The sequence below is a fragment of the Lagopus leucura genome, unplaced genomic scaffold (genome assembly GCF_019238085.1).
Source record: "Lagopus leucura isolate 7727_CA_CO unplaced genomic scaffold, USGS_WTPT01 Super-Scaffold_100001, whole genome shotgun sequence".
NCBI lineage: Eukaryota > Metazoa > Chordata > Aves > Galliformes > Phasianidae > Lagopus > Lagopus leucura.
Genome location: NW_024962262.1, coordinates 49,606,636 through 49,631,594, shown reverse-complemented (window position 1 = coordinate 49,631,594; position 24,959 = coordinate 49,606,636). Strand labels below are relative to the sequence as shown.

The 24,959-nt window shown below is 37.2% G+C and overlaps 1 protein-coding gene across 1 annotated transcript in view; it reads left to right on the top strand.

Annotated features, from left to right (window-relative positions):
• Positions 1–24,959, top strand: part of OCA2 (OCA2 melanosomal transmembrane protein) — a 177,617-nt gene that overhangs the window by 74,820 nt on the left and 77,838 nt on the right. Inside the window, exons 10-15 of the mRNA XM_042867669.1 lie at positions 2,687–2,758; positions 3,452–3,517; positions 4,523–4,579; positions 5,597–5,721; positions 8,622–8,760; positions 15,951–16,083. Coding sequence (XP_042723603.1) covers positions 2,687–2,758; positions 3,452–3,517; positions 4,523–4,579; positions 5,597–5,721; positions 8,622–8,760; positions 15,951–16,083 — 592 coding nt within the window. The remainder of the gene's footprint in view (positions 1–2,686; positions 2,759–3,451; positions 3,518–4,522; positions 4,580–5,596; positions 5,722–8,621; positions 8,761–15,950; positions 16,084–24,959) is intronic.

The following is a 24,959-nucleotide window of genomic DNA, read 5'->3' as shown; positions in this document are numbered from 1 at the left end:
ATTTTTTGCCTAACATGATGCCTTCTGAATGTGAGATTTTCCAGAGATAAAAATAGTATAGGCATTAGATGGAACTGTGGTTCAGTGTGGCATAGCTTATAAATGGTATATCTTATTTTCTCCTTCTGTAAGCTTTTAAAATGCACATACAAATAAATGGTTTGTTTACGGTTTGCTTTATGTGAAAAGAAAATCAAAGAGTCATCCACTTTTTCTGAAGCCTCCTCCAAAACTCATCTTTTGAATAATTATATGTCTCAGTGCTTTCCAGTTTTAATTTTGCTATGAAATTTCCACTTGATAGTTTGCTGAAATGAAGAGTTGCACGCTTGACAATATTTTTTGCAATACAACTTCGTATCTGAATAGTCTTGATTAATTCTTCAGGATATGTTTTGTATGGGCCCCTTGAAAAATCACTAGGATAAAGGAACTGATGGATTACTCCATTTATATACTTCCCCCCATCCTTCTAGAGAAATTAAAGCAGGTTTTACCCAAAGATCATATCATAGCATCATAGAATGGCCTGGGTTGAAAAGACCACAATGATCATCTAGTTTTAACACCCTTGCTATGTGCAGGGTCACCAACCACCAGACCAGGCTGCCCAGAGCCACATCCAGCCTGGCCTTGAATGCCTCCAGGGATGGGGCATCCACAGCCTCCTTGGGCAATTTTTTCCAGTGTGTCACCACCCTCTGTGTGAAAAACTTCTTCTTAATATCTAACCTAAACCTCCCCTGTCTCAGTTTGAAACCATTCCCTTTGTTCTATCACTCTCCACCCTCGTAAATCCCCCTCCTGTTTATATGCTCCCTTCAAGTACAGGACGGCCACAGCAAGCTCATAGAAACTGAAAATTTAGTCAACCCAGTATAGTTAATTAAGAATACAAAGACAAAGGTCTTATGTGAAAAAATCAAAAGTAACAATATAAAATACCTAAGACCAATCAAATCTTGGAAAACCCATGACATTTTTCTGAGAACTGTCAGAACTGATTAGTTCTGATTAGAAGGAGCTAATCAGCGCGAGTGATGATTAGATGAGGAGAAAGCCTGTAGTCTGAGGAACACAGAGGATTGCCCCGTATCTTACCATTTACTTTGTCTTGATAAGAAACTAATCTTCCCTGGTTAATGCCTCTGTTTCATGTCTATCGTTGGAGAGATCTGTGTGGCATAATTGCAAGATGCTGTTGCCAGACATTAGTTGTTGAGTATATTGAATGCCCCTCAATACTGTAGTTTCATAAAGGCTGTAGAAGTATATTCATATCAACACTCTGTACCTAGAGACTGTAGATATAATCATGACTTACCACACACTTTTGTGGAAGCTTGTTGGAGATGTAATCTGTGCTATGTAGTATTATACCATTAGAACATAGAAACCCTCCTTTGCTACTATGACCAAATTATTCTTCTATGCATTTTGAAGATAGGACAATTTTTTCAATTGAATCCTAAGATTAGCCAATTAAATTGTTTATTTTTCTATTCACCTGCCAAGTTGCTTTGTTGTTTATCGTTACTGTAAAAAATTTAAGTTCAAGGAAAAAATCAAAGCCAAATGTCTCGTTTTTTCTTTCCTTTCCAAGGAGGTGGGAGAGCCTTGAGATGTTCGCATCCTATTGTTTCTTATCAGCAAAATATTTCTCATAAAAAGAAATATTTCTAGACTGCCTTATTTCTGTCTCAGATATAATTCTGGCTTATGTCTGAATATTTAGACACATTAATAATAAATGCTGTTGATTAGATTCAGTCTTTTGTAGTGTGAATATTATTAATTACATTCTAACTTTAATTGACTTATTTTACACAATCTGTGATCTTCCAGACATGGTAGATTAAATAATTACAAATGAGCACTAGGAGAAAAAGCAATTTTTTTCAGGGCATGTCTGCTTTCATACTTTCTCCTTGAGAATTTTAAGTGCAATTGATTCATTGGATATATAGGCATGGACAAAAGCTTGTATGTTGTATGAACTGTTGAAGTGTTAAAAAGGTATATATTTAAAGTATGAAGTATATGTCCTTCTTGAATTGAAAGCTTTCTGTAGAGAAAATGCTAATGTAGAAAGCCACTGTATGAAGGAAGACTGCTATGCATTTATGAGAGAAAAAGCAAGTGCACAAGCTTATGAGATCTGTCTGCACCCCAGACTACAAAGTAGACTTGGAAACTCAATCTAGTGTGTCTCTGTAGGATTAATTTGCTTCAGGTCTGAGAGATTTTCTTTGTAAGTCATTGTAGTTCATTTGGAGATGAGAAAGCACCTAGAAAGATTGAGGTGGATCACCTCCTGGTCATGTCTTCTTCCTGCGGGCTGTGAAGGGAAAGCAGGAAGACTAGCTCAGAATGGGTTGCCCAGTATTTTTATCCTTAAGTTGAGAAGATGGATTCCTTTCCTTCTCAGGTGAATGGATGGAAAATTAAAAAAAAAAAGTCATGCTCAAATCCCTTTTCTTTATCCCACAGTGAGACAAAGTAATCAGCCACTCCCTCCTCAGGTGTTTTTTTCTCTTTTGAGAGGACAGTGGGGTAAAATAAGGAAAAAAAAAAAAAAAAAAGGAAAAAAAAGAAAGAATGAAAGGAAAAAGAATCAACTATAGGAGATTTTATTCTTTCAGTAATAAGGAGATGTTAAAAGATTGCTTCTTACCTTTCCTTGCAGATCGTTCACAGGACTCTTGCAGCGATGCTAGGCTCTTTGGCAGCTTTGGCTGCATTAGCTGTTATTGGGGAGGTAAGTTATTGAACTGGAAGTACTCAGTTTGTTTCTTTCTATGATATAAAAAATTCCAGAGAGTGTTATGTTGCAAATGGACGCAGTAGTCTTTTTAAAGAGAGTGAGATGGTAGGGAAGATATTGGGTTGAAAAAACATCACAGGGAAAACAGAAGAGCTTAGGGTATGGACAGGGAGAGGAGAAAAGTCAACTGATACATTTTGTTCTGATTTGTAGGGAGCTGATTACAGGTATTTTCAGTTTAATTCAGACTTTAACACTGTTATTTTCAGTAATGTTAATATACCAATCAAGCTGCGTTTCTTTAAACTCCCCCCAGCTTGTTCGCAGCTAAAGCTGTATGCTTTTGTTCTCTAAGGAAAAAGAAAAGTGGATTGTACGATATAATTCTGTTATCGTTTATTTCTGTAATGCTATGTAAGGAGCAAATAGATAAATAAACCAAGAACTTAACGTAGACTTTTGATAATGACTCACTTAGGATGTTGCAGTACTTTTAATTAGTTGTAGTAGAAGTAAAAATAGTAATAAAATAATAAGAGATTTTTGGTGTGACTTAAAGGAGTGCTCATTAATTTCATTCGTGGCTTATTTAAATGACTCACTAATTAAATGGAGTTTGTATTTCATAGCTAATCACAAGTTAGCTGCTCCATGGTATTCACTGGTAATTGTATTTTTTGATTGCAGAGGCCGAGTATGGTCAAAGTGGTAGAGTGGATTGATTATGAGACACTGGCACTGCTGTTTGGAATGGTAATTAAGATGTATCTCTTGCTCTAAATATGTTGAAATTCTCACATTCAATATCTAGATGGTTTTGTTCTGATGAAAATTTATTCCTTACGGTGTTGATCAAAAGGATTATGAACAGACCTCTGAAAGGACCTTTGAAAATTTGGATTCAGGTTCTTTTTTTCTTCTGTAAAATTGTGATAACATGCCAAAAATATAATTGAGGTTCATAATAGGAAAGACCTGTTTAACTGCCAAGTATTATCACTTGTCTTGCTAATTTTGTTTTCTCAAAACCTTCCCCAAACACACTTAGCTGGAAAAAAAGTCTTCTGTTGCCTTAGTGCTTTGTTTGGAACCAAAAAGAGAAAACCTGAAAAGGAGGACAAATATTTGATCAGATTATAATAATACATTATCTTAATCACTTTTGTCCAGAACTATTTATGGTCAAAAGTGTGATTTAACTCTAACATGAAATACACAGTGTATGCAGACAAAATTGCTGCTATCTGTTGACAATCTGAGCCTTTTTTATTTCCTGACAATACTCCCCACCCTCCTGTCCTGCCCACAGAAAAAGAAAGCAAAAGAACCCCATAAAATCTATTGGCGGCAAAGTTGGATGGACTGGCAAATTCCCAGAAATGTTGGAAAGTGCAGAAATTGGTATCTTCCGTACTTTGTAGTGCATTACTGCTGAAAACTCACAGTTATTGTCTTACCTTGGTTGATGACATAAGGGAGATACTTTGAGTCTTTCATGTATGATGCCTACTTAGTCATAACAAATAAATTAAACCAGACTAATTTAGAGACTGTTTATATTGAGAACAAAATTTCACTATATGATGATATTTGAGGTGTCTGACGGCTGTACTGGATATCCTGATATGATGGTGATTAGATTCTCAAAACTTTGTCAAATATAAGAGACAATTTTTAGGGACATAAAGTACATCACATTGTTTTTGTGTAATAGTATTTGCAAACTATTTTTTTTTTTTTTTCTTCATTTTTTGGTAGATGGTTTTAGTGGCCATATTTTCAGAAACTGGATTCTTTGATTACTGTGCAGTAAAGGTAGGTTTGTTTTAGTACTCTTAATTATTATTAAATTAATTGTTAGTATTTAGTAAGATCTTCTGTGATATGACTTGGTATAATAGGAACTCTCTTTGGGCAGTTTACATCTATCATATTGCAAGTGACAGCGGTCATCTTGTAATTTTGAAAAAATCTCTCAGGAATGAAAGGAAGCCCTTAAGGCAATTCAGTTTTTCTTTTTTTTTTTTGTTTTTCTGAGAATGGCAAAGGCCCCCAGTAGGGTACACAAGTATATAAACAGTATAGAGCTGAATTATCCCACTAACTTCCCCAAGACTGTAGTTCCTCTGTAGCTAAAATCTTTCTTTATCTCTGGCAGTAGGAGAGAGGAAATATGGGAACAATCAGTTTTACAATCACAGATGATAAATGACCACAGACCTTTGCACAGCAGTAGAACCAAAGAATGCATGAAAAGGGTAATTCTGATGGATTGGCTGTAAAGCAAGTATTACTTATATTGAGGAACTCCTTCACCTGCTGCAAAACTTAATTTTCTTGAGAACTGTGGAAAGAAATAAAAAAAAGCAATAAAAAATACTGCTTTGAGCAAAGAACACCTAAAGAAAATGTGGGTGGATAGGTGCCCAAGCTGTATAGCCCTGTCAGTGCTTCTCTGAGGACAGGAAAGGTATCCCATTGTGTGGAGGTGGTGGGAGGGCTGAACCATACTAATCCACTCAGCCTCAAAGGCAGAAAGTGGGAACTCAGCCCTACTCCTACCACAGACCCCCTTTGTGTCTGGCAGTGGAGCATGGAGTCTCTTCACGTTTGTTTCTTCCTCTGCTTGGTGGAGATATTTGCATACTTCTGAGAATTGTCTTACTGCTAAATTAATTAATATTAGAGAGGGCACTGCTGGAGGTGCATGGAGCTTCTCTGAGCTCACTGTTGTTTCACTGTTGTGAGGTTGTTTATCCGTCATTTTTTCTAAAGTTAGATGGAACATTCCAGCCTTTTGATTTTGATGCTATTTTTTTTTGTTTTTATTAGGCTTATCGATTCTCTAGAGGCAAGGTGTGGGCCATGATTACGCTTCTGTGCCTTATTGCTGCAATTCTTTCTGCATTTTTGGACAACGTTACCACAATGTTGCTCTTTACTCCAGTAACCATAAGGTACTTTATTGTTATGGTTTTGGATTTAGTGTTTTACAGCCAGCAATCAGTAGTAAATCTATGTGCAAACATGCTTGTTTGGACTTTTCTTGGTCATCTAAACGGAAATCAAAACTTCAAATACGCCTATTTTAGGAGGGTAAAGAGCTGATGTTTTCAAAGTGATGAGTTGCTGTTTTCCTTTAGTGTTGGTGATGAGTATATATCTGAAGCCTGTTCCATTGGCAGCTGCCTTGGCAGCTAATCACTCTGATTTGTCTCCATATCTGAACTGCAATAGCATATTGTACCACTAATCCCTTGCAGGTGATATTTTTTCATCCTATAAGGAGGGAGAATATTTTAAATGAAAGGTACCTTGTTCTTTACTGGTTAAATACTATTTTGTCTTTTAATTTTTTTTTTTTTTTTTTTTTCCTGAAGTTTAGCCCTTCTGGTAGAGGTTGGAATATTTCAATATTTCAAGTAAAAGTCTTTGAAATTGAATTTTCTCCCTGCTAGTGATTATGACATTGGTACAGTTGCAGACCAATTTCATGAATTAAGGTTAGATATTTGGAACAGCAACTTAATTACTTCAGGATTATGTAAATTAACAGCACCAGATTTGCAATTACATTATATGAGTGTGTAATTATAAATACTGCTTAACATGAATTTAACCTGTGTCCAGTTAACCTGGTTTAGTTTCTGAAAGATCTAGGAGATAAAGATGATCCCAAGTGATGTAATACTTGCAGTTACTGTCACATTAAAGTACACAAAATTCTATTAGGATATGGTCCTATTTTATGAGGTAGTATAAAACAGTAACAAAAAAAAAAAAAAAAACCCACAAAAATAAACACATAAAATTGCAAGTGCAATTTATTCTGGATTGGGAAACGGTAAATGAAAGCTTCATTTTTTTTTTTGTCTGGTTATACTTTGAAGAGATCACTTTGCCCTATTCCGATTAATGATTTCACCTGTAACAGTAAGCAATTATTAAACACTGAGTTTTATTTATCTCTGTTGCAGGATATTTTGTATTAAATGCAACTGGGAATGAATTGAAAGCCAGATGCCAATGCATTATGAACTACTTTTCACATGCAGAGCTACTGTAGCATTTATTCTATTTTATGCCAAATGCATTTGTAACACCAAAGTTGCAAAATATTACCAAAGCAAAAATAATTTTATCTCTCCTCTAAGCTAATAGTTGCCTATTTCTGAAATTATATAATTCTGAAACTTCATGATGGGGATCAGTTTTTCTGTTCTTATCTTATCTCACTGCCATTGTCTTCAGCCTAAAGCTTTGATCCGTCACGCTGCGTTGCCATTGCCATGGAAATAAAAGCCTGCAGAAAATGCCACTCATTCTGTGCATATAAGGATTTAGACTGTCACTAATAAGATGTAAAACATGATGCTTGTTTCTCTCCGCGTTTTGCAGTAGGCTGATAATTAATAGCTAACATTCTTAGCTATTGTTTATTTTCAAGATACTTTGTTGCTGGGAACTGGGAAAGGCTATAGTTATTCACATGTGAAATCATATAATTGGGGTGAGTGTGCTGAGAAAGTTCAGTCGACCTGTTCAGCTTGCATACTGGGATTGTGCTGTACTTCAGGATTGGCCTTTCTTGGAGTACATCAGAGATTAATTCTTCAAGTTACCACTGGACTCATAAAAAAAAAAAAAAAAGCCACTAACAACAACAGGACAAACACATAAACAAAAACAACAACAAAAAGACAAACCAAACACTAAAGGAAAGCTAACTTTAGAAACACTGGAAAAGAAGGAGTGAGGAAGATCAGCGTACAAGTATGGTTGTGGTATAGTGCCACAACGGTTACAATTGGGCTACTTCTACTGTACAGCACACTTCAACTGCATAATTTTACACTATTAGGGGAAATAAATGCAGTTTTTGTACAGTTATTTCGTTCTGGACTTTTTATGTACTGACATTTGTATTGGCTGACAGTGCTTTTTCCAGTTTTTAAATTGATAATCCTGGTGACAGGTAAGTGTATCAAGTTAAGCTTCTGTGCAACACTTTTCTCTTTGAAATATAGATTTTAATAATATAGACTTAGAGCCATAAAGCTGAACTCTTCCTTCAGGGAAATGACTGGCAGTGCTACAAGGAATGAAATCCTTAGGATGAAAGCTCACTGCCCAGCCTTTTCCGTATCCCATATTAAGTTGGAGGGGGCAATAATTTAAGCCCTTGAATGGCCCCTTGAAAAGCAGAGTGGATTTTCCTTCCTGCACTGTGGTCGGAAGTGAGTACAGGACATGTACTCCCAAATCACCCTGGCCTCACACCTTACCATCAGGCTTTAGGGAATGGGTAAAATTGGGAGAAGAATTAACCAGGTAAAGCTAGGCTGAAAACAGGTCTCTGATATATGAATCATGGCTGATAGATATCCTGTCCTCTGCTTCTGCTCCCCACATGACAATCAGCAACTGAGGATGAGTGCAGTGCTTGTGGTTATTCATATGTTGGTGTGACCTGAGAACCATGGCTGAGAAGGTGTATAACACTGTGAATATGGTTTTAAATTTGAAATGCAATTTTCTGTACAGCCTAACTCTTGGGATAATTAATTACTTCTAATTAAATGCTTTTTTAAGCACATCAATTTCATTGCCATTGACTATTGCGTTATAAATGTAAAATATACGCATATTTTACATTGATAGTTCTATAATTACTGAAATGCTTATAAAATTAAAAGTTCAGTCATACACAACAAACATGAGCATGCAGATGTATTAATGTTAACATCTTGCAGTTTTTCCATTGGAAGAACTTTGTTTTGTAAATTGTATAGATTTTAAGATTTAAGGGAATTTGATCAGAGGGTAAGATGTTAATTTCATTTTCTTTACACTGCAGGCTCTGTGAAGTACTGAATCTTGATCCAAGGCATGTCTTGATTGCAGAAGTAATCTTCACAAATATTGGGGGGGCTGCCACAGCTGTTGGGGATCCTCCCAATGTGATTATTGTTTCCAAGCAGGAGCTGAGGAAGCAGGTGGGTACTGCAAGCTGCTTTTCTGCTAAAATTAAATTCTGATGCTGATTTATGCTGTGATGAACCTTTTATTCCCCAGACAGCCATATGAACAGAACACAAACAATTTGTCCTGCCACACTATTTCTTTCTTATTAGGACGATCAGACAGAGAAGAGTGATCTTCTGGGGGCAAAACTGTGATGAAGAATAGACTTTTTGATACAGACTGAGAATACTGGTTTCCTTTCTTTATTTTGGGGGATTTTCCTTGTCAGTGACAAAGTGAAGAAGGAATCAAAACGATGGAAGGCTGTAAATGCAGAAAGTTTCGAAAAATAAGAAATGGATACAAGAAAGAAGATGAAAATCTAAACCTTTTGTACAGAATGAGTTTTCTCTCAAAATTTAAATATATTGAGATCACTCAGTTCCTTCTTAGGACTTTAAAACCAGATATAACTGTCCATGCACACCACCCCCACACCATGAGAGGTGACACTACTCCTGTAGACCTATCTCAAATGCCGCCCAGCTGCAGGTGATGTCTTTATCCTCCAACCATGGCCCTTTGGGATATGGAGAGCTGAGTGGGGCTTCTGCCATGCAGCATGGGCACAGTTGTCTCCCACCTTCTGCCTCTCAGTGCTATCCGCAGGTACAATGGGAGATTCTAAATTCCTTCTCTTGCCTCTTCCATTTATGGATAAAATTGTTTCTTCACTTTACTGGGTGACTGGTACCAAAGGGAAGTTTACGGTGCCAGATGCTGGGTGGAACAGAAACACTCCAGACACCTGCCAATTGAAATGTGCTGGTCACACTATCTCCTTTCACCTATATGGCCCTCTCCATCCTGTAGGGACACCAAGCCACCAAGCATGTGTCTTCTATTTTATACAGGTTTCATAAACACCAAATAACTTTGTCACTAATGCCATACATAAATTCAAAGGAATTTGATGCTAGCATATGAGCTAGTATGAAAATATCTGTACAAGAGGAATGAGGGATTTTTACTGTAAAAGAGTTTTTTTTTGTTTTGTTTTGTTTTGTTTTGAGTCAGTTATCTTTCTGTTGTGTTAAAAATATTATTTTCTAATTAACTGCATACACTCAAATTATTTAAGTACTGTCCAGGTTGGAAAATGTCTTTGAAAGTTAATAGTGTTGAATTAATTAAATGTTTACTCTCAAAATATTTAAAAGGTAACTGCAATTAGTTTTGTTGAACTGTGACTTTGGAGACTGTAATATTCTTCACTGAAGATCTGATTGCTGATTTTTATATTTTTAAACATAAAATCAGTGCAATTTTTTCAACTTGTCTTTTCTAAAAGAAAATAATTAGCACCTGCCACAGAGGTCATTTTCCAAAAAACTCAGGAACTCATCATTTGCATAGAAACTTTAGCAGGGGCCATAAACACAGGGAGCAATTAAGCCATCACATTGAAAGGAAACAATTTTTTATTTTACTTGAACGTGGTATTGATAATTTTAGGAGGACTCAGATGTACAAATACTATAGCAAATGTGACAAATACTGAGTTCCAAATTCTGTATTTGAAACAAGCAGAAAAACTTTGCAAGCATTTTAGCTCTGGAGTATTTTCAGATCTGAGTTGGACCACAGAAAAAAAGGCATCAGAAAATAGAACCATGAGACTTGTTCTTCTTTTCTATGGTCTCATATGTTACATCTCCATATCTAAATGAGAGAAGGTCAAAGACATATCCTTGGCTCTGAGGTGGTATTTCATCTGTCTTCACTATTTTTGTCCCCTTTGCTTATGGCTGAGGAGATCTGCCTGGTAGAGTGCTAAAGCAAGAGTGAGGGCAGGGAAGGATCATCTGGATTCCTGCAGTCTCTGCTATTGGACTGATTTCTCAGTTCCTGATTTTGTCCATCCTCATTAGCAAGCTTCCTTTTATTCAGTAGATAAAATGTAGATGTTGTCTTTTTTTAGGAAATTAATTCTAGTAACAGGTGCTGTGAGGATGAGATATAGGATCAAACTCAAGCCTGCGTTTAAAATTTATGGAATGCCTGCTATATTTGTATTGAGTAAATTTTTTTTTTTTTTTTTTTTTTTTTTGGAGTGTTTCAGGGGTAAAAATTCTTGAATGCAATTGTTTATTTTAGTGATGTTTTGGAAATATTTCATGCAGTATTATTTGAAGGGTCTATTCCTGTTTCCTGCAGAAAATTGCAATTGGTTTTTCCTCTTTAGGACTTTATGAACAAAAATTATATTTTTATCTTGAAGAGATATGTGCTTCAAACTTTGGGAACTCCATTTTATGTACATAGCATGGCACAAATCGGCTCGAACCATTCACTGCTTTCAGAAAGGTCCTCTGTCTTTGGGAATTTCCCAAGTATCTGCAATCAAACCTTTGAAATTGGAAATTACTTGGGCTCTAAGCTTAGGATGTGATTACAGAATCTTAAGAGAATGAATGGTGAAGAGGTATCCAGAGGAAAATGGTGTCTACTAGTGTATCAAGCTTTAATATATCTAAAAGTGATAATGATAAGAGCAAGGATAATTTTATCTTATGCTAACCACTGGATTATATTCTCTCACAGGACTCTGGCTATTTATAGTGTTGTTATGAAGTGTGATAAAGCCTGTGCTGTTTATCTGATGTTTTCAAAAGATTTTGGACATTCAGCATTGTACTCAAAGTTGCCATTTGACATGAATTCCCCCAAAAATGGGCAGCCGTCAGGATCATCTGTCCTGCATTAAAGAGATTTTTAATCTTTGTGCTGAAATTTAGCATGCTGCAATATTAGTTGGTTGTATTTCAAGGCAAATTATGGTGCCAAAAATCTATGAATAGAAGTAGATAATTCTGACCAATAGAAGAGAGAAAATCCTATGTATGAATCTGTTAATGTATTTCAGGCTCCAGCAGATTGTGAAATGGATTCCCATAGCTTATTAGGCTATTCTTATTGAGTTTGCTTGGTAAAACTTTTAATCATTTTGTAAATTGCCTGTTCTTTCTGTCAGTGTTTCATTGATTTCTTTTCTCAAGAAAGATGAAACCCTAAGTAAGGTACATGAAATAAAATGTATGGCTTTATGGCAGATTTCAGATTTTTTTCCCTATCTCTGCATGTAGTGATTATTAAAGAGTACAGTGCAGGGCAAAAAGCGATGCTCATCAATATCTCAGATACCTTTATGTAACTGTGTTAGACCATCAGTGATTTCTGTCTCAGCAACATCATGAGCAGCTCCTCCTGAGACAACATAAATCTCAGTCACTCGGCTGGAAGGAATGTTTAATCCAGCGTACAAATAATAAATCACTTTCACTCTTCCTCATTTTATTGGCTTTAAAAAATTTAATGAAGGGCACTCTGAGTAGAAGCCCAGCATTTGTCGACCTCTGAATTACTGCACCTAGCAATAATTTTTGTTTTCTCTTTGCTATGAAATGGCTTTATTGTTCTGGCAGTGTCTGAATTACTAGAAGTTGATTTCACATCTTCAAAATCAGTCAACCCCCAACCTCCCCCATGCCCTTGGACAAGCAACCACAGTAGACCAGGATGAAAGAAAGCCAGTGTTTAAGGAAAACAGAATGACGCTTCCTCCCAGAGCGAAATTGGTATATTTGACTTTGTATTTAAAACCATAAAGCATAGAAAGATGCCCAGTATTTCAGCTTTGAGTCTGTAGGCAGTGGAACCTTTAGGTTGTTGTTTTGTTAAAACGAAATCTTTAGATTTTCATTGTCGTTTGGAGAACAGCAGAAATTTAACACAATCAGCATAGCCTCAAGTAAGGGATATTTGAGGCATGCATTGTATTTATCTGATGGATTGAAATCCCCTAGAAGAAAGTATTTCTTGCCTATTGTGCATGTCAATTCTATTTCAGTCTATTGTTCAGAAAATCTTTATGAAAATGACATTTTGTTGTATGCAGCAAATGTGGAGCACTTTACAGTATTTTTATAAATGCTGAACCCTAGCCCCAGCAGTGCAGAGAACTCAGGCAGTACAAAAAACACATGGAGCATGAATATTTGCTCTGTGTAGATGTTGCATGTCCTTACTAGAGAGTGGGCAAGGGAGCAAAAGCCACTGATGAAGTGTGCCACAGTCTTGGGATCCTTTTCTATGTCCCTTCTGTCTGAAGTACAACATAAATCCTTTGTAACAGGGCAGCAAGGAGCCCAGGGATCTCTGTTGTTATGGTTTCTCTGTCAGAATAACACAGCAATGCATCACTCCATTCCAAGAATGTGGCTTTGATAATCTCCTTCCTCTTCATCCCGTTCCCTTTCCTATTCTCTATTTTCCATTTTGGAAGATAGAAATGATCTCTAAAAGTTCTCCAAGATTCTGCCAGTTAACTGCTAATTATTTGGCAATATGTGAAATCTACTTTCTCTGGTCATGAAAACATATTCTGTGTACTGGAAACATAGTCTATGTACTCGTGCTCTTTAAGATCTTTATCAGTGACATTGATGATGGTATCGAGTGCACCCTCAGCAAGTTTGCTGACAACACCAAGCTGAGTGGTGCAGTTTACATGGTAGAAGGAAGGGATGCCATTCAGAGGGACCTTGACAGGCTGGAAAGGTGGGCCTGGGTGAACCTGATGAGGTTCAACACGGCAAAGTGCAGAGTTTTGCAGTTGGGCTGGAGGAATCTCAGGCATCCATACAGACAGGAAGGAGTGATCCTTGAGAGCAGCCCTGTGGAGAGGGACCTGGGGTCTTGATAGATGAAAAACTTAACATGAGCCAGCAGTGTGCCTTTGAGGCTTGGAAGGCAAATGGTATCCTGGGCTCCATCAAAAGAGGGGGCGGCCAGCAGGAACAGGGAGGTGATTGTCCCCCTCTACTCTGCTCTTTTGAGGCCCCATCTGGAGTACTGTGTCCAGGTCTGGAGCCCCAGTACAAGAAGGACAGGGAGCTGTTGGAGAGGGTCCAGAGGAGAGCCACAGAGATGTTCAGGGGACTGGAACACCTCCCCTATGAGGACAGGCTGAGGGAGCTGGGCTTGTTCAACCTGGAGAAAAGAAGGGTGTGGGGTGACCTCACTGCAGCCTTTCACTACCTAAAGGGAGCCTACAAACTGGAGGGGAATCAACTCTTTGAGAGGGTTGATAGCTGCAGGATGAGGGGAAATGGTTTTAAGTTGAGGGAGGGGAGATTCAGGTCGGACATCAGGGGGAAATTCTTTACCCAGAGTGGTGAGGTGCTGGAACAGGCTGCCCAGAGAGATTGTGGATGCCCCGTCCCTGGAGGTGATCAAGACCAGATTGGATGGGGCCCTCGGCAGCCTGGTCTAGTATTAAATGTGGAGGTTGGTGGCCCTGCATGTGGCAGGAGGGTTGGGGATTCATGATCCTTGAGTTCCCTTCCAACCCAGGCCATTTTATGATTCTGTGCTAAGCACCCAGCCCCAAGCATCAGAATGTGCAGCAAACTGGTTTCCACCATGAGCCCTTTTGACATGAGGAGCAAAAAGGATTATACTTGGTGGCGCTCTTCCTCATGTACAGGGTACAAGTTTTACAAGGTGCTAGTGACCATCAGGTTTCATTTTTGTACACAGGCTCTTGAGGATCACTGGAAGTAGGAAATGAGGAGGAAAGTTGGGAATGAGGTATGGGAAGAGAACTGGATCCAGCCTTGCGCTATCATGAGCAATATCTCTGTGTAAACTCTTTCCATAAATGTTTTCCATGTCACAAAATGATTTGTTTCAGCTAAATTGGAAGGCTATTTTGCAATCAAAGCAGAGCATAATTTTTTCTTGTATCCCCAAACCCTCAGATACAAGAAAAAATCAATGTGGTGATATTATGAAGTTCAACAAAATTCTGAATCTCAGAGCAGATACTCTTTTTAAAGTTAAAAACTCCCAATGTCAAAAATTAGGCTGACATTTTTTTTCTCTCATGTTGGTGTCTGCAAATCACTCTTAAGACTCATTTGTGTCATCAACTGCGTTAATTCTGACTTTTAAGAGTTTGTGACCTCTATCACATTTCAGTTCTTTTCAACTATCAGTCAAACCTTCCTATTAACCTCATTGTTTCTGTTTGTCTTTGAGATTGATGTGATTCTCCTTCCCATAGAGAAATTAGTTTTGTAGGTTTTAAGCAGCATGTTTCTTGTGCTGTATCTTTTGTTTGAGAAGCTTCTGCATTGCAGAACTTTAATAACAAAGCACAATTGTTTTGCTTTAAAATTGTTTCTTGGTATTCAGAACTTCCAAGCAAGTGACTTTGTAAATCTTAGTGACTGTGTTAATAGAATTGACATTGAACTTAAATTCCATTATCATATCATGGGAATGTCACCAGCTTGAACTCTAGAGTTTCCAAGTAATCTTCAGGTTCCTATTTCTTTTCTTCTTTCCAATAGTAGCAATTAGATTCATGCCTGAGTATCTCTGCAGAGAATACTCTGCCTGGAAATAGGTGTTCTCTCTCACAATGTGAACATGTTGCTGCCAGATTAAGGAAGATTTGTGGTTGGTTATTGACAGTAGGTCAGGTGCAAATGTAATTTTCCAGGTTTTGGTAACTGTAGGTTGGGAATATTCTGACCTTACTGCATTGCTCCTCAACCAGCTTTTTTTCTGGTCATTTTGTTACTCAGAAGATAACATTTTTTTTCCAGTCAGATTTGGTATAACTGTTTTGTACTTTCAGTGTTTTTAAGTCTTATGTCCCAGGTGTTTGTATTCGTGCTTGAAATTTATTTAATTGTGCTTGCCTGAAAACTATGATTTTTTTTTTTTAAACAAAAAACACCATCTGGCTTATTATGTGAAATCCTGGTTCTGATAGGGTTATTGTAAAATACATATTGTTATCTGTTTAGGACAAAAAGTTGGCCATTAAAATTTAACTATTCCTGTGATTCAATATGATTGAAAATGAATGTAGAGTGATTTAAGTGATTATAGTGATTTTTTTTTTCATCTGTTTTAGGTAGCCTAAATGTACATCAGAATAACTTGTAATGTTATTTTTGAGCTCTCTGAATTACACTCTAATGTAGTTAGTTTCCTTGAAACAGATGAAATGCCATGTGTACTGTACAGGGAACTTTATTGCTTTCTATTTATTGATGATTTCTAAAGTGTATACAGTTGAATACTTTTCCCTGTAGGTGTTATAGGAAAGTAACTGATTTTTAATTTGGGTTTTCAATTGCATTTCCAGGGATTGGATTTTGCAGCCTTCACAGGACACATGTTTATTGGAATCTGCCTTGTTGTTCTGGTTTCCTTTCCTTTTCTTGGACTTCTTTACTGGAACAAAAAACTGTATAATAAGGAGCCGAGTGAAATCGTTGGTAAGAGTGAGCATTAAAATGTATTTATAAGCATTACTTTGAATATGTTTGAAACACAAACTGACCACTGCCTTCTACGGTGTCTTCAGAGGGAAGTGCCCATTTTCCTTCAAACTCTCAATATCTACTTTTACTAATAATTGTAATTTTAATCATGATATTTTCTGGCTTCTAGAAATGGATTTCTTTTTCTTGTACTAAGCTTGAGGTGTTGACACAAACTATTAAACATATTCCAAAATTTAGGGGATATATTCCAACATTTAAAACCAAAAGCTTGAACACCAAGGTGTTCTTTCTCACTATAAGGACCATGTGCTCAAGGTGCTGATTTTACAGCTTAGGTTCAGAAATATGCTGGATTTTCCTTATAACAGGCATAGTGCACTGATGCCATCCCCTCACTGTTGGTTTTCTCCCACTGGATTTTTTCATCAATCTTTTCCTGGTTTGCAGTCAGTGAAGGTTGTTTCTTCAAGAGTAGAATAATTTTTTCAACTTTTCCCACCCTTAACTTCATCTGTTCTATCATCTCCGTAATTTAGAATGATTAAATGTGTCTCTTCTTTATATTTCTCACTTAAGTTGTTTCAAAAAGTCTTGATCAATCTGATTTCACTAACATTTTCAACAGCCATTGAGTATGTCAGTCCCTTATGTCTGTGCTTTCATGCCTTTCTATTTGGTGATCTTTAAGTTTTTTGCCATTAATCTCAGGCTTGCGTTTGAAAAGTGAAACTTAATAATAATCCCCAAATGTCCACAGTTTCTTTATGTGGTGAAAGATAATTCACAAAGTATGATTTCTTAGTGCGTTTATACAAAGATAGCTGAATATAACTGCTTCTTTCACAGGACAGTTGGTTTTTCACTGGTGTAGTTGGTATAACTTGGCTCCATTTGTAACCCATGGAAGAAGCAATACCTTCTAAAGCATAACGTAGCTATCTACAATAGAACAGATATATTACATCCCCTGAAACTTTAATTCTCTCTTTTGAGTATAAAGAGAGTCTAAGGTAGAGTGCTTCATGAAAGGTACCTAATTTATGCAAGATGAGTACCACTTACAGCAAGTTGCCTTGTCTCAGAGTAAACTAGCTTTAGGAGTAAGATTTTATTAAAAAGATAAAAATGACAGTCTGCTCCAACAGCTCCATGCCCATCTTGTGCTGGGGGCCCCAGAACTGGATTCAGTACTCCAGGTATGGTCTCATGAGAGCAGAGAAGAGGGGCAATAAAGATCTGGGAAAGGAATCATCTATTTTCCTGGAGATGAAAGGAACCCTTGCAACACCCAAATAAATCTGCTTGTAATTATGCATCATTATAAAAAAAATCTTATTTTTCTTTCTTGCTTGGAAGCTTTTTATGAAAATCTTTAGTACTCAGCATATTTTTTTTGTAACTCCTCAAATTTTTTGTTAAAAAAGAATCAATTTGCTTTTATTCATTTCTCATTTTCTTGTAAAAGCAATAGCTTCATGGACATTTTCTTGAATAACTGGAGTTGTTATATATCTAGGTTATCTTTAAACATAAAGCTTGCAAGGTGTCCTGAGATAAGTATTATCTACACAGTCAGAAAATTCAATTGGTCAAATATTAACTATTTTCTTTAGACATAGCAGCATTATTTTGTGGACATACATTTTAGAAAATTGATGCCTATTTTCTTTCATCTATAAAATGTTAAGCTTTTTAAAAAATTATTTTAAGAAATCAAGTATATAAAATCACTGTTGGATTACCTTGAGTAGTACAAATTTTTCACTGGCATATTTTTGCAAGTGAAACATTGTACACTTTTTAGAGAGTATCATATTTCCCTCAATTAATCTCCTGGTAATCATTGTTACTTGCATCTTAGTATGTTCAGATGTAGCAGTCTTATAATTGGTGTACCATGTGTCCTTTCCCATAATCAGCAACTCCATTTTTACTGCAAAGCTAATCAGTAGCTGCTCAATTAGAGTAAATGCTAAAGCAGCTCTCTTTCTACTGAAATTTTATGTGAAATGGAAAGAAAAAGTGACAAACACAGACTTCATTAGGATGTAGCTGGAGCAATTTGGATTTCCAGAAGGAGCATAATGTGTTCCAAGGTGCTTTCAGGGGTTCTTCCATCTCAGGTGGTAATGATTCTGTGATCACTCAAAATGGCTTGTTTGAAACAGCTGTTCTAATCAGCTGAATATCTGCCTTCCCTCGTCCTGTCCCTGATTAAGTAAGATATGTGAGACTTACCTGGCATATTATTGTCCAAAGATTGTTTCAGCCTGCTATGTTCCTTGGGCTTTTTCTGATGTTTCTGGGCTACGTAGACTAGTGAGGTCAGATAAGTACTAATTTTAAGAACAAATGATACTGTTATTCTGATGATAAAGTGATATACTGATTTCAATGCTGTAGGTTACCAGTGTCTTTAAATTAGTGGCTTTTAAACTGAACTTCAGCACTTGTAGAGAAGAAAAAGTGTACATTTCTTCCCCAGCAATACCATTTACCTACAGAGGCTTGAAGCACAGTATATCAAAAAACAAAAAAAGGGTCTGAGCAACTCAGCCATGAAAGGCATAAGCAAATTCTGAGCTCTTGTGAGGACTTTTTTGAGTGCGACTTTCAATTCATAGAACTGCGTCTTGTTCTGTGATATTGGAAGAGATGATAGAATTAGGGTAGTAAGCTGAAATTTAAAAGGAGTATGTATACTGTTTCCCAATAGAATATGCTAGACAAAATAAAAATACGAGTGACAGAGGAACTAATGTTGCTGTTCTGCCTCCTTTCCCCTGATCCCCGAAACATTTTCTTACTTTTAGTTGAAATTTTTACATTCCTTACATGTTAGCTATGTGCTACTTTGTCCCTTGGAAGCATGACAATACATTGCTCTGTTTCAGCTATCACGATGTGGAGCTGTAGACTACAGTGCCTGGGAAGGTCCTTTTCCCCAGGGCAGTGCGTGATGTAATCTGGGATTATCATCACCATTTTTGCTAAAGAATATAAGCTTTCTCTTAGTGCAATGACTGATTTGGCACCAGTTCTCCATTTCTACTGTGTTGCTTGCTTGTGTTCCGGACCATTTTGCTTGCTGAAAGAGAGACGCACTTATTGAAGCAGGAGGGTTGATGACAGAGTAGGGAGCACGTTATGCTTCAAACGTAGCATCAGCTACATCTGTCTGTATCTGCTGGGAAAATAGTGCTATGGTAGTAGGATTGTATGCAATGCCTACAACAGAAGAAATTTTCTAATTAATCACAGCCATGTAAAGTGCTTCATGTGTGGGGAAAAAAAAAAACAAGCAAACAAAAAAACGATACTGTTTTCCTCAACGTGAAATTTGCTAAACAGATGAGTGAGCAAATCTGTTTCTTCTTCCATGTGGAGCTTTGCAGCTGCTTCTCTAGCAGCTAGGGGAAAAAAGGGGAAAGTAAGAGGGGAAAAAAAATAGGTATAAAACTGTGATTATTGTTCTGTTGATGTGAACACCTCTGCCTTTTGGAGTTATGAAATGCCTTGGGGAGTGAATCCCAGGACGTGTGGTGTGGGTTAAGGGTTAGAAGCTTTGTTACATTCTTGTGGCATAACAGGCTTCCTTGCTGCTGGAGGAAGTTTCCCTTCCTCTCTGTGCTATGAGGCTTACCTGAGTTTCCATCCGGATATAGGTTGGTCTTAGGCCAGCTAAACACCCTCAAGCTATAATACCTTTGAAATGATTTTTCAAATAGATTCATAGTTTATTTCTGGCCTGGAGGCATAGTTTATCAGTCATGGTTTGTCAGTAGGCACCTAAGAGTGCTGAAAAAAATGAAATTTAAAAAATGATTTAGTTACATCAATTGCGTCAAATTGATGTAGGTTTAAATTTTGTATTTTGCTTGGTTTTGGAGGGTTCATATGTTCTCTCTCTCAGACGAAGCTCCAGTTCACTCTAGGGGCCACTCCCAGAGATAGCTGTTAGAAGATTACCAAATATTTGGATTCCTGAATGCTGCGTGTCTCTCCAATGCTACCCTGGCTAGCTCTGCATCCTCTAACACTGTTGCATATCTTCATGCTGCGCTTACACCATGCTGTACAACCTTTGGGATTAACACTGGGGATGAACTACTATGATGATAATCTGTTGGACAAACCCACTATTATTTCAGACAATTTCATTTGGGGAAAAAAAAAATAATAATAAAAAAAATAAAAAGCCTGCATAGAATGATAACTATGTCCAGGATTACAAGGACAAGGCAAGAGCAGAGCGGTGACCCAGGGTATAAGGTGTCATGGAGCATCATTACAGCTTTGTGTGCCACTTTGCCTCAGAATTTAGTCCTGTTTTAGTTAATAATGTTATTAATTTATTTGGTAACAGTAGGAACTGTTGCATGCTAGAATCAGTGAGAGGTAGGTCATGTACGTAGCTGGATGAAATACATCAGTATATCTCTGTCCTGTGTAATGCAGGTGCTTTACTAACAGCCAGTGAAGTATTACTGGCGTTTAACAGAGCTGTTGAAAGCAGTGGGTTTGCTTGATTTGGAATCAAAAGTAAATAAATACAGGTTATGGAGGTTCAGGTGACAGATCCAACAGGCAAATTATGCAGAGAATAATGTCCAATGAAAGGAGTATTTCAAGATGTTTTCAAGCTTTTAGCTCCAAGCTAAATCTAGTTGGCAGTTGAGCAGTGCACATTGCTATTAGCTGTCCTCATCCAAAATGCTAAATTAATCACAACTTCTTGTCAACTTCTTTTACAATCAGTTGTGATTAAACTCATATTGGGAAATGTTTCTCATGCCTAGAATTGAGTTTTTTGCTAAAAAAACCACATCACAAAAGAGAGGTCAGCATGTCTTTGTGCATATCGGTATATACCTTTGAGTTTCAGAACAGAAAAGGAGTGATTTGATGTGAAGGATACATGAATACTCTAAACTTTGCCCTATTTTTTGTTATAGGCAACACCCATGTTTTGAGCTTGAATTGCGGGACGGGACGGGAAGCATTTCTAAATCTTGAACAGCATAAAATGGGAAAACTTGTTTTATTTCTTCTCTGCAATCCAGTTTGTACACTGACAATGAATAGTTAATAGTGTATGGCATGAATAAAAAATGTTGCTTTCTTAGATATTGTCCTGGAATCTAAGATTGTAACTTTCTTATACTTTCATTTTAAACAACAGTAGGACTTTCAGCTTTGAGGAGACTAGATAGTCTTATGCTCCCTGTGGACCTGCATGCTCCTTTTTGGTTAATGTAGCTGAATATGTGACAGTCATGGCTTTATGTCTGAAAATGTTGAAAAAATATTCGCCTTCTATTACTTTCACCTTCAATACATTCCTAATAATCAGGAATAAAAATAATTATAGTTATTTACTTTACATGGAACCCAGTTTTTTAAAACATTCACAAACATTTTATGTTTAAAATCTTTGTATATGTCCTTTCTGGTGCTTTAGAATTGATGTATTATCCCTCTCAGGAAGAGGAAACTGTTGATCTCTCTTTCCCTGTTTTCAAGTGATATATCAAATATTCTGACATTGCAGCGTATGGGAAATATGACAAATGCATATTATTTTCTGAATGCATTGATAATGCTGCCAGCATAAAAAGGCTGCTGTAATGACTATGCCTGCCTTATTCAGAAAGAAAGTATAGTGCAGTGATATTTGGAAAGAATAGAGGAGCACTTTACAATTTTATTATGTACATTCTTCATGGATGGAGTCATCAAGTTACAAATGGGAGGAAAATTCTTAGGAACCTTCAGGGTTTTTTGCAGCACTTGTTTCCCCAGGTCTTTGTGTGCTTATACTGCAACTGTGAAACAATTGTGCAGATATACACAAGGCAATCTATAGCAGTGTTTTGGCAGAGCAGTGGCAGTTTTCACTTTGGTCCTCAGATCTTCCTGGTACACACATATTAAGGGACCAATTTAGGTTAATTTAACACATGCTCCATATCTGTTTGCTGCAAAGAGTTTCACTGATGATTTTTCATTAAAAAGTGCAATGACATATTTTTAAATTATTCTTCTCAGTTTTATTTCTCAAAATGAGCTGAACTTATTAGTTACCTTTTTTTTTTTTAAATCTGAAGTGAGCTTCTTTTTCACTTCATTTTGCCCTTAAATTAAGCACTGTTTTTTCTAACTTTTGGGTTTTCAGATGTGTCCTATTGAGGCTTTTTCTTTTCAGGATGGTGCAAAACTCATCTTTCAGTTTTTGCTTGTAGAACTGTTTGTTGTTTTTTTTTTTCCCCTCTTTTTTTTTTTTTCTTTTTTTTTTTTTCCTTTTTTTTACATCTCTTTTTCACCACCCCTGCTATTGAAATAATCTTGGTAGCTGTTGGTTTGCTGCAATTCATTTTACGATTGGAGGGTATCTATTCACTTCCAAGCAGAGGAGTTAGTTTAATAGTTTTATGCATGTAACTTAATGGAAAACATTGGCTAATCAGAGAATGATAGAATGGAATGGATTAGGTTGCAAATGCAAAGAATTTCGTCCTAACATCTAATCTAAATCTCCCCTCTTCTAGTTTCAAGTAATTCCTCCTTGTCCTACCACTATCAGACTGTGTATAAAAAACTTCCCCTTTGTTTGTAAGCTCTCCTGAAGCACTGGAAGATGGCAATGAGGTCAACCCAGAGCTTTCTCTTCTCCAAACTGAACATGCCCGACTGCCTCAGCCTTTCTTCATAGGAGAGGTGATCAGCCCTCTGATCACCTCTGTGGCCCTCCTGTAGACCCACTCCAACAGCTCCGTGTCCTTGTGCTGGGGGTCCCAGGCCTGGACACAGTACTGCACATGGGGCCTCATGAGGGCAGAGCAGAGGGAAGCAATCACTTCCCTTACCCCACCGATCAGCCCTCTTTTGATGCAGTCCAGACAAATGAGTAAAGTTTCTGGTTAAATTTTTTAATGAGAAGGATGCTTGCTGTTTCTCCAGCTTTCTGAGCAGTCTAAATCCCATGGCTGATTCTGTCTGCCCCAGCTTGCCCTGAGGTAAACCTCTGGGAGGTGACTTTCGTGTGGGGCTCCATCTAAGATGCCATGCAGTTTTCTGCCTGAGCTTATGCTGCTTTGCTGCAGGGATGAGGGTCTCCTGTATTTCTCTTGCCGCATCTGCAGTGCTGTGCAGAGCATCTGAATATGCCCTAGGTGTCTTGGTGACCAAATGGGGCCCCAGCAATCCAACAGCTGATGGATATAAATCTCTGTATTACTTTATGCAGCACTGTACAGATTTCTTGCATTCCTTTGCAATTATTTAGCTGAATCAGACAAAGTGTATTTTGTTGTGGTTTTGAAGACCCTGCAACATTTGTAGCTCTGCTTACCTATATCCACATGACCAGTAAACGAGCCAACTCAAAGAAATAAAGACAAGGACATTTTGAACTTTTTATTTTCAGAATTAGAGCATATGCTTGTCTCCCATAAGGAGACACTGCCTCTAGGAAAGAGGCATCAGTCACTGAGCTGGAATGTCTCTTGAGGCAAATTCTTTATACACAGGCTTCATGTATCTAACTTAGCTCCTGTGCTTTTAAAGTGGAGTTGACGGTTGCTTACTTTCTAATATGCTGGAAGGATTAATTACACTATATGAGGGATTTAAAAATTTTACCTTAAGTTATAGATATTACTATTACTAGATTAAGCTATAATTCCTGGTACTTAATTTCCTTTTCAATTAATGTTTAAATAGAAGTAGCCCTGTTCTAAGAATTTAGCTAAGAAACATAATTGCTTTGCTGAAAAAATATTAAGTGAGAAGAGCATCTGGAGAAAAAACCCCACGTTCAGAGGAACATGCTTTGCATTTTGTTAGTCACAGCCCAAACTTGTCTTGCTTTCAAAAAGGCAGATAATATATTTAGTGCACTTGCCAGTTAAAAATTGCAATTTTATGATAATTCTTATCATCTCGACTAGTTTGGTCATGCTCTTCTGAGTATCTTCAATTAATAACACTGTCCTCTGCAGATTCTGAGACGGGGAATTAATTACACTCAGTTTGGAGGATGTCTTCTTTGTTATTGGCAGTCAGGTGGGAGGGAATGTGTGATTAAGTGAAAATCAGTCTGACTATTAGTTGGTGCAACACAGAAAGAATACACATTTTGATGAAACAGTGTTTTCTAATATGCAGAAAATATTATCTATTTCACAGCTCAGGTCTGTAGTGGATATTTCATTAAATTCAACCAGTCCAGAGCTTTTAGTCTGTGCTTTCCATGGTGAAATATACTAAATGACAATACCAGAATAGATTGGCACTATAGGGATCGCAATTTTGCTTATCCTTTTGAATAAAATCCCTCAAAATATTCTTTTCTTGTTGGAAATGTCCTTTCTAGAAAAAGAAAAAGGAAAAAAAAAAAAAAAAAGAAAAGAAAGAAAAAATAGTCTGAAAAACTAATTCTAAATATACTAATTCTAAATATATATAGCATCTGGTGGGCTTTATGAATGTGCCATGCGAAGCTTTTGGTATTATAATGGAATAATAAATTGGTTAGTCGACTGAGTCTTCTTGGATGAGTGAGCCAAATCAGCGTGACCTGGCATAACATGACTGTCACATCCCAGTCATACACAACCCAGTCCCAGCTGAGGGGATGGGACTTATAGAGATGTGGAAATGTGATGCAAGGCTTTCTCACTCAGTAGCAGCCAAATGCTGCCCTTGTGCTGCCTTAGCCTTAGTTTCAAAGTGGTTGATAAGACCCTGCAGTCATATTACACCATCATGTCTAACACGTCATAAAAGGTCAGAGGGTCCCAAACTATATGAGTTGCAACCTAAAAAGTTTTGCAGATCCAAGATGGAGGGCTGGAAAAAAACACAGT